This window comes from Corella eumyota, chromosome 2, assembly GCF_963082875.1.
Source record: "Corella eumyota chromosome 2, kaCorEumy4.1, whole genome shotgun sequence".
Lineage (NCBI taxonomy): Eukaryota > Metazoa > Chordata > Ascidiacea > Phlebobranchia > Corellidae > Corella > Corella eumyota.
Window position 1 is genome coordinate 21,713,724 of NC_137491.1, and position 19,245 is coordinate 21,732,968.

General features: G+C 37.0%; 3 protein-coding genes across 3 annotated transcripts; all 3 read left to right on the top strand.

Annotated features, from left to right (window-relative positions):
• The first annotated feature begins 14 nt into the window (after positions 1–14).
• On the top strand, positions 15–9,099 carry LOC145743696 (dmX-like protein 1). The gene is made up of 6 exons (XM_082561728.1): positions 15–718; positions 1,044–1,261; positions 1,440–1,649; positions 1,721–7,326; positions 7,403–8,243; positions 8,372–9,099. Exons 1-6 carry the CDS (start codon positions 15–17, stop codon positions 8,770–8,772), a joined length of 7,980 nt encoding a protein of 2,659 aa, XP_082417854.1. The 3' UTR covers positions 8,773–9,099.
• A 568-nt stretch (positions 9,100–9,667) lies between these two features.
• On the top strand, positions 9,668–15,020 carry LOC145743711 (protein sel-1 homolog 1-like). Its single transcript, XM_082561744.1, has 14 exons — positions 9,668–9,766; positions 10,330–10,611; positions 10,679–10,749; positions 10,839–11,563; positions 11,632–11,797; positions 11,937–12,132; positions 12,328–12,473; positions 12,678–12,881; positions 12,954–13,123; positions 13,183–13,312; positions 13,386–13,551; positions 13,868–14,030; positions 14,091–14,298; positions 14,574–15,020. Exons 1-14 carry the CDS (start codon positions 9,709–9,711, stop codon positions 14,700–14,702), a joined length of 2,814 nt encoding a protein of 937 aa, XP_082417870.1. The 5' UTR covers positions 9,668–9,708; the 3' UTR covers positions 14,703–15,020.
• Positions 15,021–15,100: 80 nt separating this feature from the next.
• LOC145743713 (uncharacterized) lies at positions 15,101–18,255 on the top strand. The gene is made up of 14 exons (XM_082561746.1): positions 15,101–15,280; positions 15,456–15,502; positions 15,573–15,678; positions 15,756–15,965; positions 16,141–16,185; positions 16,250–16,363; positions 16,790–16,857; positions 16,916–16,983; positions 17,044–17,091; positions 17,173–17,240; positions 17,308–17,441; positions 17,506–17,720; positions 17,787–18,123; positions 18,184–18,255. Exons 1-14 carry the CDS (start codon positions 15,162–15,164, stop codon positions 18,231–18,233), a joined length of 1,629 nt encoding a protein of 542 aa, XP_082417872.1. The 5' UTR covers positions 15,101–15,161; the 3' UTR covers positions 18,234–18,255.
• Positions 18,256–19,245: the final 990 nt, after the last annotated feature.

Genomic DNA, 19,245 nt, shown 5'->3' on the forward strand with positions numbered 1-19,245 from the left:
TTTTTTGTTTAGAAATGAAAAAGCATCAGATTTTGACCGGGTCCGCAAACCCTGGTAACCACTGCTACAGTGTCGGACAAATTCAAACTTTTACTTTCTGGGCTTATGGCTCAGGTTGTGACCTTGTTATATCGACCTCTAGTGTCCAACCTTTACAAGTTATATCTGGCAACTCTGATGTTTTAATCACTGCAATCGATTGTGCAGAAATTAATGGAAACATTGCAGTTGCCTACGGCAACCAAATTAAGATTTATTCCCCAACACTTAACGATGACTCATCATATAAATGGAATGCTGAGTCATGTTTTATTCTTGATAATGGTTCTGCATCAGTTGTTTCATGGAATTTAGAAGGGTCTCAATTACTGGTTGGGAGTTCGGGTATCTCGTTGTGGGAGTTCGAGGATAAATGGGTGAACAAATGGAATAGTAACTTGGACGAGAATCCGACACAACTCTCGTTCTCCCCCTCCAGAACTCAATTGTTTGCATCAGTTGCAGCAGGAGAGTCGATGATTAAAGTTTGGTACAAACGACCTTCATTTGTCCTTAACCTTGATTTCACCTTCACCTACTTGCAACACCCCCAGCAAGTGACAGGATTTGAATGGAGGAGAAACCTCAACGTTGAGGAGAGATTTCCAAATGTTTTAATAAGTTCGTGCCAAGATCAAATCTGCAGGGTTTGGTGCGAAACCAAACAACCGGTTTCGAGGTTGGTTTTAGTTTTTAAAATAACTTTTCTAGTTAATTGCTAATCAGCTGTATCCAATGGGCTGCATTATTACTTCTTTAAAGGCTTATATTATTAATTGTTGTAATGTTGTTGAATTTTTATCCATGCTAATTTGCCTGTGCATCTAAAGAGGCAGTTTTTTATTTTAAAGATTAATTAGACATATATATATATTTTTTATTGAAAACTTTACGTTTAATTGTTTGGTGATTATTTGTATTTATTCAGTTATTTAATTCATTATTGATATATTTAGTATATATTGAGTAAAATTATTTATTTCATGATGTTAAATGATTTCTAGAATTTTGAGATTTGAGAGTTCCAAGTTCAACAAAATGGAGCGCAAGCAAGACATTCGACATTTTCACATTGCTGCGTCGATCGATCCGTTGAACGACATTCCGTTGTCGCAGACAGCATTTAATTCATTTGCTATACATTGGTTGAACAACAAATTTTATCAGAATCAACATCTAGAATCACAATATCGACAACAACTTCTTAAACAAACCACATTGGGTAGGTGTTCAAATATTTTGGTCCATAAACCCTTGAAAACTTTAGTGAGTTAGTTAACTTAGTTTTGGTATAATAAACAGTTTTTATGTTGTTTAACTTAAATTTAATTTTAAAGTTTTTTTTTAATTACAGTAATTTTAGATGATTTTATTTTGCTGTGTTAATTAATCCTTTTTAGGTGAAAGTTATACTCTGATTGAAGACTCACATTTTGACTCCGATGAAGCCCCACCTGACTCCATGTCACCCCCTAAGAAGTTGACCCCTCAGATGAGGGAGACTTTAATGACCACTTGGAGGGACTCAAGGGACGGTTTGTTCTCCATCCATCCCAGTGATGGGTCGTTGTTGGTTTGGCATATCGACTTCCTGGATGAAGACAGAGCAGGTGGGTTTAAAATGTTTAGATTTGGGTTAAAATTTTTACACAAAAAGTTTTACACAAAGTTTTTTATTTAGGAATGATTCGACAGTCTCAAGTTTGTTTCTCATCCCGCATCCCGATGGCATTCTCTAGTGGTGATGCTGCCACCTTGTGTTCAAGAATTGTTCTATTTGTAAATTACTCACTCAAGCAGAATCTTCTTCACTCAGCGAGCCAAGTGAGTTTCCTATCCACCAGCAACCACAAGTTGATCTCCAACGACGCCCCACTTTACTCTGATGTTCAACTTTTAAGCAAGCACAACGACGGAAGCTTAAATTTGTGGCAACTTTCCTTCAATGATCTTCAGGACTTCTCCTCAATTTCGAGCATTTCTCACCACTCGAGGTTCTGTGGTCACTGCTTCCACTTGTCCGCCATCCAATCCCACCCAATCCTCCCCCTTCTTCTCACCTCTGCATCTCACAACAAGTTATCAGAGTTGATCTTATGGAGAGTCGATCCTGTGGGTCCTCTCAGTTACTCCGGAGGTTTATCAGAGCTAGCAAGAGTAAGTTCCAAACCTAAACACCTGTTCACCAAAATCTCCTGGATTCCAGTAATTTTCCCCACCTGGTGTTTGGGTTTTGACAACAAATCACCGAGCACAGCTCTGCTTGCCCTGAATGACAACAACTTACAAATCTATCAAGCTGTGGTCAATGCCGGACAAATATTGGTGGATATTTCAAACGAGGATAAATTCTGTGCAGATTTAATCTCAGAGCAGTCGTCTGACCACCCAGGCTGCCTTCTTCACCTTCAAACTGTCACAGATAGCAACCACAAGTGGGGGGAAATCTTGTTTCTTGAAGTTTTTCCCGAATCAGTGATGTCATCGCATAAGAATGCCAGCAATAAAAGTTCACATTTTCAGCAAACTTTCTACATTGTAATGTTGGAACGAAGAGATTCCGATGTAACTTGCCACACTTGGAAGGTTGACTTTTCATCCCATTTAAACAACATTAAAGGAACAAGAACAAGAAGAACAACTGTTCAGATGAGTGACTCCTCCGAGGATGACTCTGATCTTGAAGATGATCCTCAGCCGGAGAACATTTCCTACATTGCTGTGTCCTTGAACAAAATGTGCTCACAACATCTCACTATGACATCACAAATCACTTCTGTGTGCTCGGGAGCAGGAAGATTGGGACTCTTCTTTACCTCTGAAGAGGAAGAAAGCTTTCAATGTTCCCCATATCATCTTTGTGTTGCTATGGACAACGGGAGGATTTGTTTTTACAAATGTTTGTTAAACGAAAATTTCTCATGCAGTTGGGAACTCAATAACGACCTTGATATTCATGTTAAAGGTCGCCCTCTAGTGATTAAAACGGCAAACCAAACTTTGCTGGCTTGTCTGTTTATTGTTGGCAACACTGCCATGGTCTCGATCTATGAATGTGCCTCTAGTGGTGGAAATATTTGGAACGAGCAAGACTCGATTGAGTATGGTTCATTGATTTTGAACTTTGACCCAGTGAACTTTCATCTTGATTGGTTGTCTAGAGAGGAGGGGTCGTTCTTTTTAGTGGTCGGATATTCTGACAATATTCAAGTTTACTCCCTTGCCCCGACCGACATGATTAGCTTAAAAGATGTGAAACCTAAAGACAAGCGAACTTTGATGAAACAGAGTTCGTTGGACGTCCACACACGACAGAAGTTGCTTATTTCAACCAAGTTTATGAAATTAGAGGAAAACTTGAACCAGTTTAATAAAGTTTCCCACCAATCCACCGACCACCAAATTGAATGGAGATTACTTAAATGGATGCAACTTGCAGATTTTAGCATCCCAAAGAGCTCCAATGTTATCGTGTCGTGGGCGAGGGACGGACTTTTGATTGTTGCCACGGCAACAGAAATGCATGTTTTCTGCCAATGGTTAAACCCCAAAAATATTCCAAGTTCAATTCAGGCAATAATGGGAGACGACCCCAAACTTGGATTATCTGAAATTTCTGACACAATTTACCCAACTTTGCAGCAATATCACCCACTAGTGTTGTCGGAGTTGTTAAACAGCGGTCACCTTGAAGCTGTGAGAGAGATTTTAATCCACTTGGCAGTTTGCATGAACGGGGACTACTACGACACCACATGTCAGCTTGAGTATATCCAACTGGAGAAATATCAGTTCTCAAATCACTTGGCTAACCTGAGTCAGTTATGTGCAAGTGGAAATTATATTACTCCACTTAGCTTGTGCGAACTTTTAACTGAAGACGGTCGGATAAAGAAGAATTTTGGAGTTTCGGAGAAACATTATCCTACAATTACTGAGGAAGATGAACCATTGTTCTCAGCCCCATCCAGTGGTGAGAGTTCAGATCCAGAGTTGGACGAGATTTTGGGAATTTCAAGGAAAAAAGAAGATTTAAAAAATGAGCATTTTGATTTAAGGAAATTAGAACCTCATTATTTTGGTAAAGAACATTGCAAAGTCATCCACGAATATTTAGTTCGTAATTTGCTGCCAGGTTTAACAAACCTCGATCAAATGGAGTTGATGGCTTTGGTTGACACATTGGAACTTGCAAACAGATCGAATACTGAAAACACTGAGAACCAGAAACAAGGTTTGGGGCTTAGTGCTTGTGAAAGGGGTTACACTGAAACAGGGGGAGGGATTCAAGCCTTGGACAACTGTGGTTTAAGATATGTTATGGCCATGCACAACCACTTGTGTTTATTAAACTCACTACCAGCTTCAAATCGAGATGTGTTGTTGAAACAGGGACTCAATACTTGTCATTTTGCGTGGGCATTCCAATCCGAGGCTGAAGGGGAGATATTGTCGTTACTTCCAAGTGTGCAGAGAGGATCACCAAAGTGGAAGGAAGTTCGATCTTTGGGCGTGGGATGGTGGATCAGATCAAATACTTTAATGAGGAGGTTGGTTGAACAAATTGCAAGGTCGGCGTTTTTGGAAAAGAACGATCCTCTGGACAGTGCTTTGTTCTACCTTGCTTTGGATAAAAAGAGTTTGTTGTGTGGTTTGTTTAAGTCGGTGAAGGACAAGAGGATGCACACTTTCTTCCAGAACAACTTCAGTGAGGAGAGATGGAGGAAAGCTGCTTTAAAGAACGCTTTTGCACTGATGGGCAAGCAAAGATTTGAGCAAGCTGCAGCCTTCTTCCTATTGGCTGGCTCTGTACAGGATGCAGTTGAAGTTTGCATTGAAAAACTTAAAGATTTGCAACTAGCTTTAGTGATTGCTCGACTTAGGGAAAACCCAGATATAACCCACACTGAGTTATTGGAAACTCATGTTTTTAACGCAAATGGTTCAAATTCTGACGCCTTCTTTCGTAGCATGGCGCACTGGACGATGGGTTCTTATGATAAAGCTTTGGATACTTTGTTGGATGACATTCAAACTAAGGACATCACCGATATATTCAACTTCTACATCCACCTCAGATCACATCCCTTAGTGATGCGCAAGAAGAACCAGAACATGCAGGATCAAAAAGGGATCACGGAGAAGGAGAGGAAACTCATCTTTCAAACCTCAGTTGTTCATCTGGAGGCGGGATGCCCGATCCTTGCTCTTGATTCACTTTCAAGACTCCCTCGCACCCTCGTTCCACCCCAGAATGATGTCACAAATAAACCCACAAATAATGACATCACAGTAGAGGAGGATTGGAGCCAACCGGTTGTGTTCCAGGAGGAAGAGCTGGAGCTTGATTGGAGCGAAGAAGAGGAAGAAGAAGAAGGGGAAACCCCCACTATTTTAAAAACAATCCCAACCATTGTTGAAACAACAAACAAAAACAATGAAGCCCAGACAATAACAAACAATGAAACAACAATGCAAGAGAATCCATCTACCGACACTTTTTCTCAACACCTTCAGATGACCGCCTCGTTGAAGGTTTTCGTTCAAGAAATGACCGCGATCGCTCGAGCGTATAACACTGATGGGGGTCAACTCAGGTTCAAACTTTACGCTTGGCTGGAGAATGCTTCACTTACTTTTCATAATATTTTCGAAATTAAAAAAGTTGAGGACAAACCTAAGGTAGAACAAGTCGAGGTTGAAAGTTCAACAAGTGAGACGGAAGAAGCGACCTCTGTGGGGAGTCTGGGGAATTTGGGGCTCGGTCGAACCCCGTCACTTCATGAGATCATCATTGCCGATAGCAACGATTGGAAACAAAGAAGAAACGCTCATGCGAGACGTCGTAAATGGCTGCAAACTCACCACAACTTTCTAAGGACTTTATTATCTTACTGCAACCTCCATGACTCAGCTTATGGTTACCTAGGAACAATGAGAATGGAATTGTTGTTGCTCCTGCAGGAGTCATTACAGGATCGAAACACGACGAGACCCTTGTCAGCCCCATTACCCCAACCAGGGTCAACAATTCCTCTTATTACATCAACAATTGCATCTTGCAAGACTGTGGTCACTGACCCATTAACTTATCTTTACCAAATGACGCAGGATCTGCTAAGATCTTCGCTCAGTTTCTCGTCACCACCTCAAAACAACAAGGGTTGTAACCAGGATATAACTGTGATGTGCAGCCAGGCCGCAGCATTATCATCATGTATTTACCAGAGTCTCTGTGACACAAACACAACAAGTTACAAGTCTCGTTTATTGAAAGCTGACTCAATCTCTCTCCATTCTGATGTTATCGAGTTTGGGACTTCCCCTACAACCCAAGCTTTATCCTCACTACCAATTAAAACTAAAAGCGAGATGTATGTAGCGCCCACTACTGGCCCAGCACAGTGGCCCGGTGTTTCCCTTCTACAAGCCAAATTGAATGCAGAAGTTGGCAACTCTGAAAGTCGCTCGAAAATTGTTCGACTTTTTTGTGAAGCAACTTCAGCGATTTACGTGACTTTGATGCTCCATGCCCTGAATGAAAACAACACAATGTTGCTGTTCAGATTAACCAATCATAACCTGGGCAACAAGATGTGGAACGCAGTATTTGGGGGTGGTGTTAAAGTTTACAGCAAGTACTCAAGACCAGATTTGAGTTCCCCGAATCAAACCAAGAAGTTTCGAGATCGACTTACTCACAAATTACTTAACCCTCAAGATCGAAAGTTAAGTGTAAGCTCTAGTGGAAGTCATGAGACTGGGACTTACACTGAGAAGTTTGTTCCACCTGAGATTTGTTTGTGGGATTGGTTTCTAACTAAACCATTTGTAGCTCCCTCTGGTGATGAAATATTTGACTCAGACAACGAGGATGGAGATGATGACTCAATTGAGTCAGAGGAGTCAAGTTTTGGCTCGTTTGAGTCCAAGCCAGAGCCACAACACTCCGATTATGACTCGTATGCATGGAAACTAATGAGGTTTGGAGTCGTAGATTGTGTTGCTCAGAATATTCAATCTTTCCTTCCCTTGGCTGGATTTGAACTTGGAGAGTTGAGTTCAAACTCCCCTCTACTTGGTGCGTTACTTCGTGTACTACAGGAGTGGAAAACTCAACTTATTGCAAAGATAGAAGAATGTGGGGGCCCACCTGAAGGGTTTCTCCCTTATGTGGGGGGTTATTATGCTGGTGATTCCCCAAATTTAAGACCGGCCACACTGAGATACCAGGCAATGTTGGAAGAATCGAATTCACCTTTTGTTGGATCGGGGAAAATCGTTCAGGTAAGTTAATAGTTTAAGGGTTGGTTAAACAGGTTAAGCTTGAAAGGTTAAGCTTAAACTTGTGTTTATATTTTAGGCTTGTAAGAGGTTGTGGCGAGGTTTGGTTCGGAAAGAAAAACTTCAGGAAGCTTTTATCAAATATATCTTCAAAAAGAAACAACCTGGGATCAATCTAATGGAAGCAGTCGACGAGGATGAGGGTTACCAGGGTAACACTCGCTTCAGAGTCCTCCACAAGGACGCTGACCTTATCGCGACCTTTTGCATCAACCAGGTCAACCCCAACTACATTGCCATGGCAACAAACAAGGATGTTCAAGAACTTGACGTTACGACGATGTTAAGTGAGCAGAGTTGGGCTTGGGTTGATCCTCCTGTTCGTACATCATCGGTTTCCCGTGACGACGACTTCCTATTCGTCAGTGTCCCACAACCGCTCAAGCATGTCCGCTCGAGTCCAAGTAACTTGCAGACGACGTGGTCGGGTCAGACTGGTCAAGGGGCAAATGTTCTGATGCGACGACCTTTCACTGGGGTCAGGAGAATGGAGTCCCACCCAACATTACCTTATTACTTAACAGGGGGGAGAGATGGGGGGTTGTTTATGTGGGAATGGGGCCACCAACAACCCATTTCACAATATAAAACAACAGGAGAAACGTCAAAGATATCAAACGTTCATTTTAGTTCACTCGGCAACAAGTTTGCATCAGTTGACAGCAATGGTTACCTTTCCATGTGGCAGGTTTGTGCCAGTGAAAAGCCTTATTTGCGACACTTGTGCCACGACAGAGGTGTCGCTGATTGTTGTTATGTTTCATCCACAAGTGTTCTTGCCACCGCTGGACTTTCAGCAAACAACAAAAACTTGGCAATTTGGGACACTTTGATGCCCAAACGAAGTTTTCTTGTTAAAGGTTTGTTGTCTCTATGTTTTATTAAATTATGAGTGCATTAAATGTATGTCAAAGTTACAATTAATCATTTTCAGAGTATACCTTTAACCCTAAAAGAAAAAGTTTATTTAAAAATTTAATTTTAACAGAATTTGCTGCCCACGACCAAGTAGGAGTTTCAGCTTTGGTTTATATTGCTCGACATCGCTCCCTCATTGTTGCCGGTAACAACGGGCAAATCGAGACCTATGATGATCGGTGTTTGCGGGAACCTTTGACACGGTTTACTGCACATGATGCACCAATCAAATGTCTTGCTGTGGATCCGCATGAGCGATTCTATGTGACCGGTTCACCAATCGGAGATGTTCGCATGTGGGATTCACTCAACCATGAACTTTTGCATGCAAGCCATAATGAACACACGAGGTCCTCGTTGTTTAAAAACTTTGGGTCAGGTACGAGCCAGGTCCTTGCCACGGATGACCGATTATTTACTTGTGGAGCAGATGGGTCCCTTAAAATGAAATTGTTGAAGGAATGGAATTAAATGTGGGTTAGGTTTTGTGGAAAACACAATTTATGACTTTTTCTATTGAAATAAGAAAGTTTTATTTATAAAGGGTCCAACATTATTATAATATTGTGATGTTATCGGGTATATTTATAATTTGGTAAATATCTAAGTCTTTGGGACTATTTTGTCATATTTATTCTATTTCAGTGCTAACAAGTTATAATGTTTAGTTGTTGTTTTGTTGTTATTGTGCAATTATTAAGGTTATAAAAATGTTATATTATTGCTTCAAAAGTTAAAAAAGCTAACTATGTAGTTCCATGTCTAAACTATTTCTTGGTTTATTGTTTACTTGTAAAGTAACCAAATTTTGTGCAATTATAATTTATTTGTTGTTAAGGAAAATATTAAAATATTTAAAATTGTTTTGTTCGAATTTAAGAAGATTTGTGTAAAAGAGTAATTTTCCTTATGCAATAAATATAAATAAACTAATAAGCAGCTTAAATATAGGGCAAATTTGATCAGTTTTAAACTGGCTAAATAAAAGAGGATAAAGTGTAAACTCACCATGTGAGAACTCATGCGCAACATGAAATTATTCACGTGACTTTTGAGGATAACTTTGAATTAGAATTAATTACGTTTATTTTTTGATTAATTTTAACAATAATACTATTTATTATAATTAAAATTTTAAGTTTGTTGCAATACAAAATAAGAAAAAAAGTTAAAAACAAGAGTTTTAAAAATTCGTGCCAGCAACAGAAGTTGTGACTGTTGAAAAAGTAAACAGAACTGTTTGTTGTTGTTTTAGTTTAAGGACACGTCTGCACGTGATATTTTTAGTTTTATTTATAAACTAGTGATCCAAAAAAGTAAATAAGGTAAGAAATTAAAATTGTTTTTATATATTCACCCAAAGATTTAGGAAATTGTTTAAAAGTGACTAGCGAACTAGGTACAAGAATGGATTGGAAATTCAAGGTTATTGCTGCATATTTGGTTTTAATCTGCTGTGCGAAGGGTAAAAAATGTTTTTTGTTTGTCATCACTAAATTTAATTTAAACTATTTAAACAAATTAACTGATTCTGCGTTATTACATGAAACTAATAAAGGACTGCGTCCACAATTTAGTTAAGTTTAAATAAAACTTGTATTTTGCTATAACACTAATTTAGGGGGGACCAAAAGGTTCCGCCTGCAGAAAGCAGAGGGAATTTAGAAACAAAAAACCTGCATATAATGTTAGCGTAATACCATATTTTATTAATGGTTCAAAAGCTGTTTGTTGTAAAATTTTAAAGGCCATAAGCACCCCTCTTCAATTCATTTTAAAATTAGTTTTTAAGACATAAATCCTAAAAAATATATATTTTAAAAACTAACATATTCCTTCATTATAACAACCAATAAAAACTTGTTAATTTATTGTATTTTTTGTAAAATTTTATTTGGGCTATTGGTAAAATATAGTCTTACGCTGACATCATTTTCAACAATATTTAAAACTTTTAATTTTCCTGGACTAAATAGACTTAAAAGTTAGCAATTTATTGATTTTGTTTTACAACTTAATTTATACCAGGTCAGATCCAACAAGAACTCAACATTGAGGTTAAAAAAGAGAACAGCGAAAATAAAAACAGGGAAACTCTGCCTGAAGATAACGACAAAACGGGGAAAACACCATCAGGGAAACCACCACTCGAAAATGTGGAAGCAATGACGGAGCATATTAACAAAATGTTGACAGAAGCCCTGGGCAATAGTTTGCACGACGACAAACCCGAGATGAAAGTTTTGAAGGATTTAAATCAAATTATTAAAAAAGAACGACTGAACAAGATTTTGTCCCAACCTTCTGATGGTGAGTTGCATCCCCATTTGGTTTTTATGATTAACAGGATCCTAAACTAATTGTTGTTTAAATTTAGATTCAGATCAATCAGAAATTGAGGAACTTCTTCAAGAAGTTAAAATGTTAAAAAGTTTAAATAGTTTTAAGGTAATTAAATTGAAAAGCAACATTTTCGACCTTGTGTATTTAAAGTTTTTAAACTGTTATTATTTTTATGGGTTTTATTTTTTGTTTAGGATGTTTTTAAGGATGAAATTAAAAACGAAGAAAACCAACCCGTTCTATCGGAAAAATCTGATTTCAACCCACCAAGATCTGAACAGGATCAACCAAAAACATCTGGTTTTAAACCTGAACAACCAGCTAACACCATTCCTCACAAATCTGAACCAAATCATCTAGATAATCCCGATCCAAATAAACCAAAGTCTGAAACAGATCGAACGGAAAAATCTGGTTTAAAACAAGAACAACAAAATATAAATGACCTGGAAAATAACAAAATTGACCAACCAATAAAGCAACCACTAAAATCAAATGACAAAAATTGGAAAGAACCAAATAGACAAGCCAAAACACCAGAAAATGGCATTAAAACACCAAATAATGATGCAAAAACACCAGATGTTATTAATCAAAAAGTTAATAAACCAATTAAACAGACTACGTTTGAACCAGTTCATGAACCAAATGTTAATTCAATTAAAGAAGCAGGAGATACACCAGTTAAAGAACCAGCATTCGAACCAGTAAAAGAAATTAAAGTTGATCCAATAAAACAACCAGATGAAGTACCAATTGAAGAACTAGATGAAGTACCAGTCGAAGAACCATATACTGAACCAGTCGTTGAATTAACGGAAGAACAAAAGTTAGAAATGCAGAAGAAAGTTGAAATAGAGAAGATTTATAAAGAAGGAATGTCTCAAATTAATTCAACAAACAAAGATATTATTAAAAAGTGAATTTTATTTAAATTAATTTTGTTAAATTTTTCAAATAAAAAACCATAATTAATTTTTATTTTAGAGGTTATGTCCGATTGTCAGAAGCAGCAGACTTGGGACATACTGATGCCAAAGTAGAATTTGCTTTTGGACAATTATTTGGGTTTCTTTCGGACGAGCCTGATATTAAAAATGCAAAATTAATTTTTGAGGAGCAATCTGCGTTGGGTCACACTAAAGCTCAGGCGGTAAATTGTTAAAAGTTATTTTTCTTTAAATATTTTTTTGTGTTTTTATTTTTAAAACAGAATTAACATTAGGTTATTTTATAACTGATCAGGTAATGTTTTTATAAAATAAAAAAATTAGCAAAATTTGTTTGTTCAGGGTTTGGCTTTTATGTACTCGACTGGTTTGGAGACAAACTCAAGTCAAGCCAAATCTCTCGTTTATCTAACATTCTCGGCACTAGGAGGCGATGTTTTGGGCTCGATGATGCTCGGTTATCGATATTTTGCCGGGAACGGAGTTTCACAAAGTTGTGAGATGGCTTTAAACTACTACAAGGTCATTGCAGAGAAAGGTACAAGATATTATTTGTTGTGATGAAAGGGCTTTTGTCATCGGGCTTCACCACTTGGGGTTGTTAGTTCAATCCCCACTGCTGGGTTGTAATGAGCTTGAATATAGAACTAAAATTCTTTTTGTCATAGTATTAGTTAAATATTACTAAATAATTGAGTTTAAACTAATGTAAATTTTTTCGAATTTTACGCAGTTGCGGAGGGAGTGAAGTTGAGTGGAGGGAATGTCATAACTCGAATTCGATTGGTTGAAGACGAGGAGAACTCGGGGTCAAAGGTTGATGAGGACTTGGTTCAATATTATCAATTTCTGGCTGATAAAGGAGACGTTAACGCTCAGGTGATTAAACTTCTTTTAGATATATTTTTTGAATTTAAGATATCTTAGGGTAAATTTTGTTGACTTTGCTGACTTGTAATCAGATCATTTACTCCCCGGCATACTGTAGTAGTTAAAACACTTGCTTTCACCCCTGAGATCTTGGGTTCTATTCCAACTCTTAAATTATTCAATTATCAGGTCATAAGACTTTATTTGTTTCAGTTGACACTGGGCAAACTCAGCTATCAAGGGGGTAGAGGGTTTGAGCAGAATCCGTTAAAAGCTTTTGAATATTTCAATAAAGCCGCTGAAAGTGGGGATCCGAATGCTCAAGGATATCTGGGAAAGATTTTTGCGGAAGGTTCTAATGCTGTTCAACCAAATAATGAAGCTGCACTCAGATATTTCAAACTTTCGGCCAATCAGGTTCTATATTTGTTTGTAATGTTTAGGACAATGTTTTTTGAAACTCATGTTACTTTTATTTAAAACATTTAGGGCAATGCAATCGGTCAGTCTGGCCTGGGGTTGATGTATTTGTATGGGAAAGGTGTTGACGTTGATTACAATTTGGCGTTCAAATATTTCCAAGCTTCTGCTGATCAAGGTTACCCAGAAGGTCAACTTCACCTCGGGAACATGTATTTCAATGGTCACAGTGTAGCTAGGTGAGTTTCAAGCTGTTTCAGGTTTTGACTTAAATTAAACTTTAATGTTACATATTTAGGGACTTTAAACAAGCTCTGAGGTTCTTTAATTTGGCGGCACAAAACGGTCACCTTCTCGCCCTTTATTACCTCGCTAAAATGCATTCAAGTGGAACAGGGGTCGTGAGGTCATGCCGGACTGCAGTTGAGGTTTCAACTTACAAGTTTCACATTGAGTTGCAGAATTTTAATTCAGTGTTGAATGATTTTAAAATGTTTTTAGTTATACAAAAATGTTTGTGAACGGGGGAAATGGTCGAATCTATTTGATGCTGGTTACAACCAATTTAAATCTGGCAATTTTAAGTCATCATTGTCTATTTACATGTTACTTTCTGAGCTTGGTTATGAAGTTGCCCAGAGCAATGTGGCCTATATGATCGATAAATGTAAGTTTTATTTTGTTGTTGGGCTTCTTTTTACATCTTATAATTAAATTTCTCGCTTGCACTAACCATAATAATAAACTTGCTTGTTTTGGTAGTTAGAGTTGTCGATAGTGGTAACAGTGCACATTATTTATGTCCACTATGGGCACATTGTCCACTAGGGGGACATTGCCACCTTTGGCACATTGCCCCCTTTGGCACAGTACCATCTTGGGCACAGTATACTGTGGGCGCAGTGCTAATCTGGTCTGCTTAGAAAAAACCATAGCACAACAGCATACACTTTGTTTTAATAAAACTTTCTACGTATGTTTAGTTGAGCGGGATTTGGTTAAAACTCAAACTTTTGAGCGAGCTTTATTAAACTGGAACAGGGCGGCTTCTCAAGGTTACACAGTGGCCAGGATCAAGGTCGGGGATTATCATTATTATGGGAAAGGAACCGAGGTCGATTATGAGGTCGCTGCAAGTCACTACAAGTAAGACTTTTGATAATTTTTTTTTAAGTCCTTATTTAAATATCTCTTCCATGTTTTTAGAACAGCAAGTGAGATAGGGGGAAGTCCCCAAGCCTTATTTAACCTTGGTTATATGCATGAGCAAGGCTTGGGAATGGAACGTGACATTCATCTTGCCAAACGTCAGTACGACCTGGCAGCTGAGACAAGTCCTGAAGCAGTCACTCCGGTGTATTTTGCCCTCGCTAAACTTTATTTACTTTTTGCAGTTGACTTTATCCAAAATCAGGTATTCTTACCCAACTGTTCTTTTTAATTATCACCGTGACAGGTTTTATATTTTATTGGAAAATTGTCGTGTTTAAGCCATCTGTAAACGCTGAGCTGAAGAGTAAACAGTGTAGCATTGGCACAGCTTAAACACTAAACCTTTTGGTCAAAATCTCGATGCCATGTCAAGTATACCGCACTACCAGACTGTTATTAACTGTTAGCATATTAATGGTAACAGGATAAATATAAAATGTAACTAAATATCATTTAACGTTTTTTGTTAATTTTTAGAAATTTGCTTTCAACTTTCAAGTTCCAACAATCTCAACTTACGTCGGTGAAAATTGGGATTTATATTTAATGACAATTCTTGCTCTTATGCTCGGTTTCGTTGTCGCCTTTCGACGTCAAAGAAGATAATGACGTTACTGCGGTGACGTCATCAGTGCGATTATTATTTTACTACAGAATGCAATATTTAAAAGTTTTTAAAATTAAAGGTGAAAAATTGTTTTTCGTCGATTTTTTGCGATGTCGCATTGGTCGCTTAGTCGAGGCACTTACAAGGCAATTATTTCTATTCCTCTCCTTGATGGTACCAGGAAAAAAAACAAAAGTTTAAACTTAACAACTAGTTTATATTTTATAACGCGTCAAATGTTAAATTCGTTTGCTGTCTTGCTATTTTAAATTTGATTGTTGTATATCAGTGATCGATTTCGAGGATAAAAAAATTAAGTATAATTATTTGGAAACACTGGTGTTGTTGTCATGGATTAGCAAAGCTTAAAGTCAACTTTACATCTGTGCGCAAAACTTAAAACGTTCGTTAATTGTAAGCCTAAAACTAAACTGTTAAGGTCGGAAGATTTAGCTGAGATGTCGATTAAATCCCCGGCAATTAGTTTTGAAAGTTGTGGACTTCAGGTTTGCTCGCATCCCCAGTGCTGGCAAGCTGCGAGAAACTTCGCTAAATTTAAACGGACAAAACCAAGAAGGTAATATGCTGGCTTTTTGTGTACGGGTAAAACAACGTGAAATATTTTCCCCAAAATGAAATAAAAAGCTGATAGGGGGTTTTTGGCATACAATAGGTTATTCTAAAATAACAACCCGTTACACTCTTAGACTTTTAAATTTGTTTTTCTTTAAAATAATAATTAATTTTTTTAGACAATCAGTTAACAAAGCTAAATCAAGTCAAAATAAGGAAATATTTGGTGAGTTTAAATCCAGGTAACTTCTGTGAAGTTGGAAGTTTATTTGAGTTGCTTTAACTTATATTAACAGATGATCTGCCAATGATGACAATCATAAATTTGTCGGACGATTATGGGGAAAATGAGGATAAAACTTCTGATGAGGTTGTCGTCAAAAAAATTAAAAATTTAGAAAGGTGAAATATTCCTAAAACTTTTTATTTTTCAAAAAAAACTAGTTATTTACAAAGTTTTTATTAGTTTTTTTTTTCAGATGTTTTGAGGTTGATTTTACCCCAGCTCCAGCAAATACTCCACTGCAGAGCGCTCATCGATTTAACGAGGATAAACTAATTGAGGATAAACAAAAAGTTTTAACATTTTTAAAACGAAAACCTGAAAAACCTCAATGCAGAAAACTTGACATTCAATGCCCAATCCTTAACCAAGAAAGGAAAATATTTATGTGGTTTAATGCCCCCAGGTATGATGTCATAATGTTGTGCCATAAGGTATGATGTCATAACAATGCCTCTAAGTATGACATCATAATGTTATTTTTTAGCGTCACAATTAGTTTATGCTGACATACCTATAGATTAAGAAGTAAAGTATTCTGTGTGCTTTACAATTTTTTGTTACTTGTTATATTTTAACAGGGAAAAGAATAAAGAACTAGAAAAGAATGATTCCAAAGCAAAAAGGTTTTTCACATTTTTCTAAAAATGTTTTTAAGGTGCTTAAAATATCACACTTTTTGTATTTCAGCAAGCCATCGTTTTATTTTCTTCCTGTTTTAAATGAGCTGAAACGCCGTGAACCGAACAGTCTTCTTCCCCAGACACCAAGGGTCAACTATCTGACCAAAAACTCGTATTTCAGGTCAGGTTATTCTTGTTATGAAATAGATCTCCACAGCATACATTTTACTTTTGAGATTTTATGATTAAGGCTGTTAGTGTCTTATGGTGTAGTTTAAGCAATTGGCTTTGCTACATGAGCTTATTAGTTTGATTCCCCTTTGCTCTTATGCTGTAGCACCCTTAAGTAAGATGCTGTAAGTATAAACTCCTGCCAAGCCAAAAACCAATTAGCAGTTTAATTACCGGGCAATTATAAAACAATAATATCCTAAACTGTCAAAGTCAACTCAAGACTAGGTTGGGTAACAAATGTTACTCTTTGTTTAAGTTGTTAAGACAGCCTGCTTAAAAAAATTAACTTAACCACTCCATAATGTTACAATAACATTTTAAAAAACTAATTTATTTTGTATTAAAAGAAACTTTATTAAAAAAAATTTTTCAGACCTTCGATTAATGACAGTCAAGCAAATACAAGAATCAATAAAATACAAAAAAAATACCAAGAAACTTGTAAGTTTATTTTGAATATAATTGTTTGCAAGTTGGTAATAATTTCTTTAACTTTCAGTGCAGCATGTGAAACTATCTACTAATAATGGAACCACAAAACTAAATAAAGTCAACATCTTGCACCAGGTATAAATAATGTTTAAGAAGCTTAATTAAGGTTTTAATTGTTTAAATCTTGTTTTGTAGTTGGGAGGTAATGAAATGGATGAAACTAAACAAACAACAGAAGCAGAGGTTTGTCGGATCTTTTTAATTTTATTATTTTTCAGAAAAGTTTATATTTAATAAACATAATTTAATGCTTTTGTTGTTTAGATTCCAACTGAAGCGATGTTACTGACCATGTCCAAACTTAAACTCAATGAAAAAACTGAATCAAATAAGTAAAAGTTTTTATTTTTATTCCACTAGTTTAAAACTTTTTTTAACTTTTTATCCCCTTTGTCACAGGACCATCCAAGCGTTTAAACCTCGTAAATATCGACCAATCACATGTGTTTCTACAACTTCTGACCAACCAGGTTGTGTTTCACCGCCAGCGAAACCGTTTCGATATTTCAGGGGATCTCAAGACATTAGGCTGGGTTTGTTGTTGGTTTTTGACTTGCATCAAATGTTGATAGTTTGTGATAAAAGTTAAATGTTTAGAACCTCTTCCCACACCACCTCCCCCTTCTCCATCCACGGAACGAGACTCGAAATATGATTCCAAACTCGGGGGCTCAACTGTCATGGCACAAGCTTCAAGTAGGGGCTCATCTCTGCATGGGGACTTCACCTTACGGGAATTTCCCCTTAGTTCTGATGAAAATAAAACAGATCAGTCGAACTACGATAGTGAGAAACAAACTTGGCCGAAACAGGTTTTGTTGCAATTATTATTTGAGTATTGCTTGTAAATTACAATAAAAATATTTTAAATGTTTCAGGAAATTGTTGAGAAAATTGATCTAGTCTCTGAAAAAGAAGTTTTAAGCGAAACTGGTCAAGCACCAAGCTTACCAAGAACCAACCAGACATCAGTAACAAAAACTAACCAGACACCAGTAACAAGAACCAACCAGACACCAGTATCAAGAACCAACCAGACACCAGTAACAAGAACCAACCAGACACCAGTATTAAGAACCAATCAATCACCAATTTCAAGAACCAACCAATCACCAATTTCAAGAACCAACCAGACACCAACACAGACCCCTGGAATTTTAAGAAACTCCCCAGCCCCACCACCCCCAAGCCCAGAGCCCCCAACTCCCCCTCCAGGTTGGTTACCATGGTAATTTAATTGGTTGTATTAAATTTTAAGCTTGTGATTATTTTTAGATTTGGTCGGCAAGAACCATTTCAACATCGAGAAAAAAGAAATAAATTAACAAATAAAATTTATGATGTCACAAAAATGATTCTGTGCATTTAGCAAGGGAGTTTTAACTAAAAGTTAAGTCACCTTAGTTGAGAAAGTTGGCTGCATGCTGTTGTGGCTGAAAAGCATTAGTACACAGGGTCGAAGGTTTAGTGTGGTAAGAACAATACTAGGCAATGGTAACAAAAAATGTTTGGCAATGTTAAGCAAGATAGGTTTGTAAAGTGGTCCTGTCTGCATTGGAAATAAGTAAGTATGACAAATTAGACTTGAGTATTTATTTGATTCTGGGGATAAAGTTTGTTATTCTTTTTTTTTGGCAACCTCGAAATTAAAGGTTATTTCCCATTTTAAGTTTTGAATTGAGAAAAGCCTTGAAAAAAATCGAAAATCTTTATAAAAATGACAATTGGGTATTCTACCTCGTTTCTGTTGTGGAAACGTAGTTTTTTCAGTGTTTCAAAAATGAATTTGCTCGTTATGGCCTAGGCCAATATGCCTGATATGTGCGTTATGGCCAATATGCCCGATATGCGCGTTAATGATATGTGATATAGGCGATACGGGCATAACGATCATATCGCTTTTGCATAAGGATCACAGAGATACCATTAGCAGACCAGTGATCTAGAAAAGACTGTATGACTGTGGTATCTTTTTTCCATATTTTATGTTTTTATTAAAAGTGGTTATAGGGCATGTAAAGTAAATAAACAACATGAATATTAATTACTATAAACCGGCAGCGTAGAACACTTGACTTACTACATACAGACATAAGGTCCTGGGTTCGATCCCCATTGCTCTCATGCTCTAGCACCTTTAAGTAAGGCGCTATAAACATTATAAACTCATGCTGAGTCAGCACTTGATCAGCAGTATAATTACTGGGCAATTATAATCTATAATATCCCAAACTGCTAAAGGTAACTCGAAATTGGGGCGGAGTAACTGTTGTTACTCTATGTTTAGGTTGTGAAGTTGATATTCCCACATCGAGGGAATATCAACTTCAAATATCA

Coding starts and splice junctions, on each gene's coding strand:
- LOC145743713 (XM_082561746.1), top strand. CDS start 15,162: ATGTCGATTAAATCCCCGGCAATTAGTTTTGAAAGTTGTGGACTTCAG. Junction 15,966..16,140: donor ATGTGGTTTAATGCCCCCAG/GTATGATGTCAT, acceptor ATATTTTAACAG/GGAAAAGAATAAAGAACTAG. Junction 16,186..16,249: donor AATGATTCCAAAGCAAAAAG/GTTTTTCACATT, acceptor TTTGTATTTCAG/CAAGCCATCGTTTTATTTTC.
- LOC145743696 (XM_082561728.1), top strand. CDS start 15: ATGAAAAAGCATCAGATTTTGACCGGGTCCGCAAACCCTGGTAACCAC. Junction 1,650..1,720: donor CCTGGATGAAGACAGAGCAG/GTGGGTTTAAAA, acceptor TTTTTTATTTAG/GAATGATTCGACAGTCTCAA. Junction 7,327..7,402: donor GATCGGGGAAAATCGTTCAG/GTAAGTTAATAG, acceptor TTTATATTTTAG/GCTTGTAAGAGGTTGTGGCG.
- LOC145743711 (XM_082561744.1), top strand. CDS start 9,709: ATGGATTGGAAATTCAAGGTTATTGCTGCATATTTGGTTTTAATCTGC. Junction 11,798..11,936: donor GTCACACTAAAGCTCAGGCG/GTAAATTGTTAA, acceptor TTGTTTGTTCAG/GGTTTGGCTTTTATGTACTC. Junction 13,552..13,867: donor GGCCTATATGATCGATAAAT/GTAAGTTTTATT, acceptor ACGTATGTTTAG/TTGAGCGGGATTTGGTTAAA.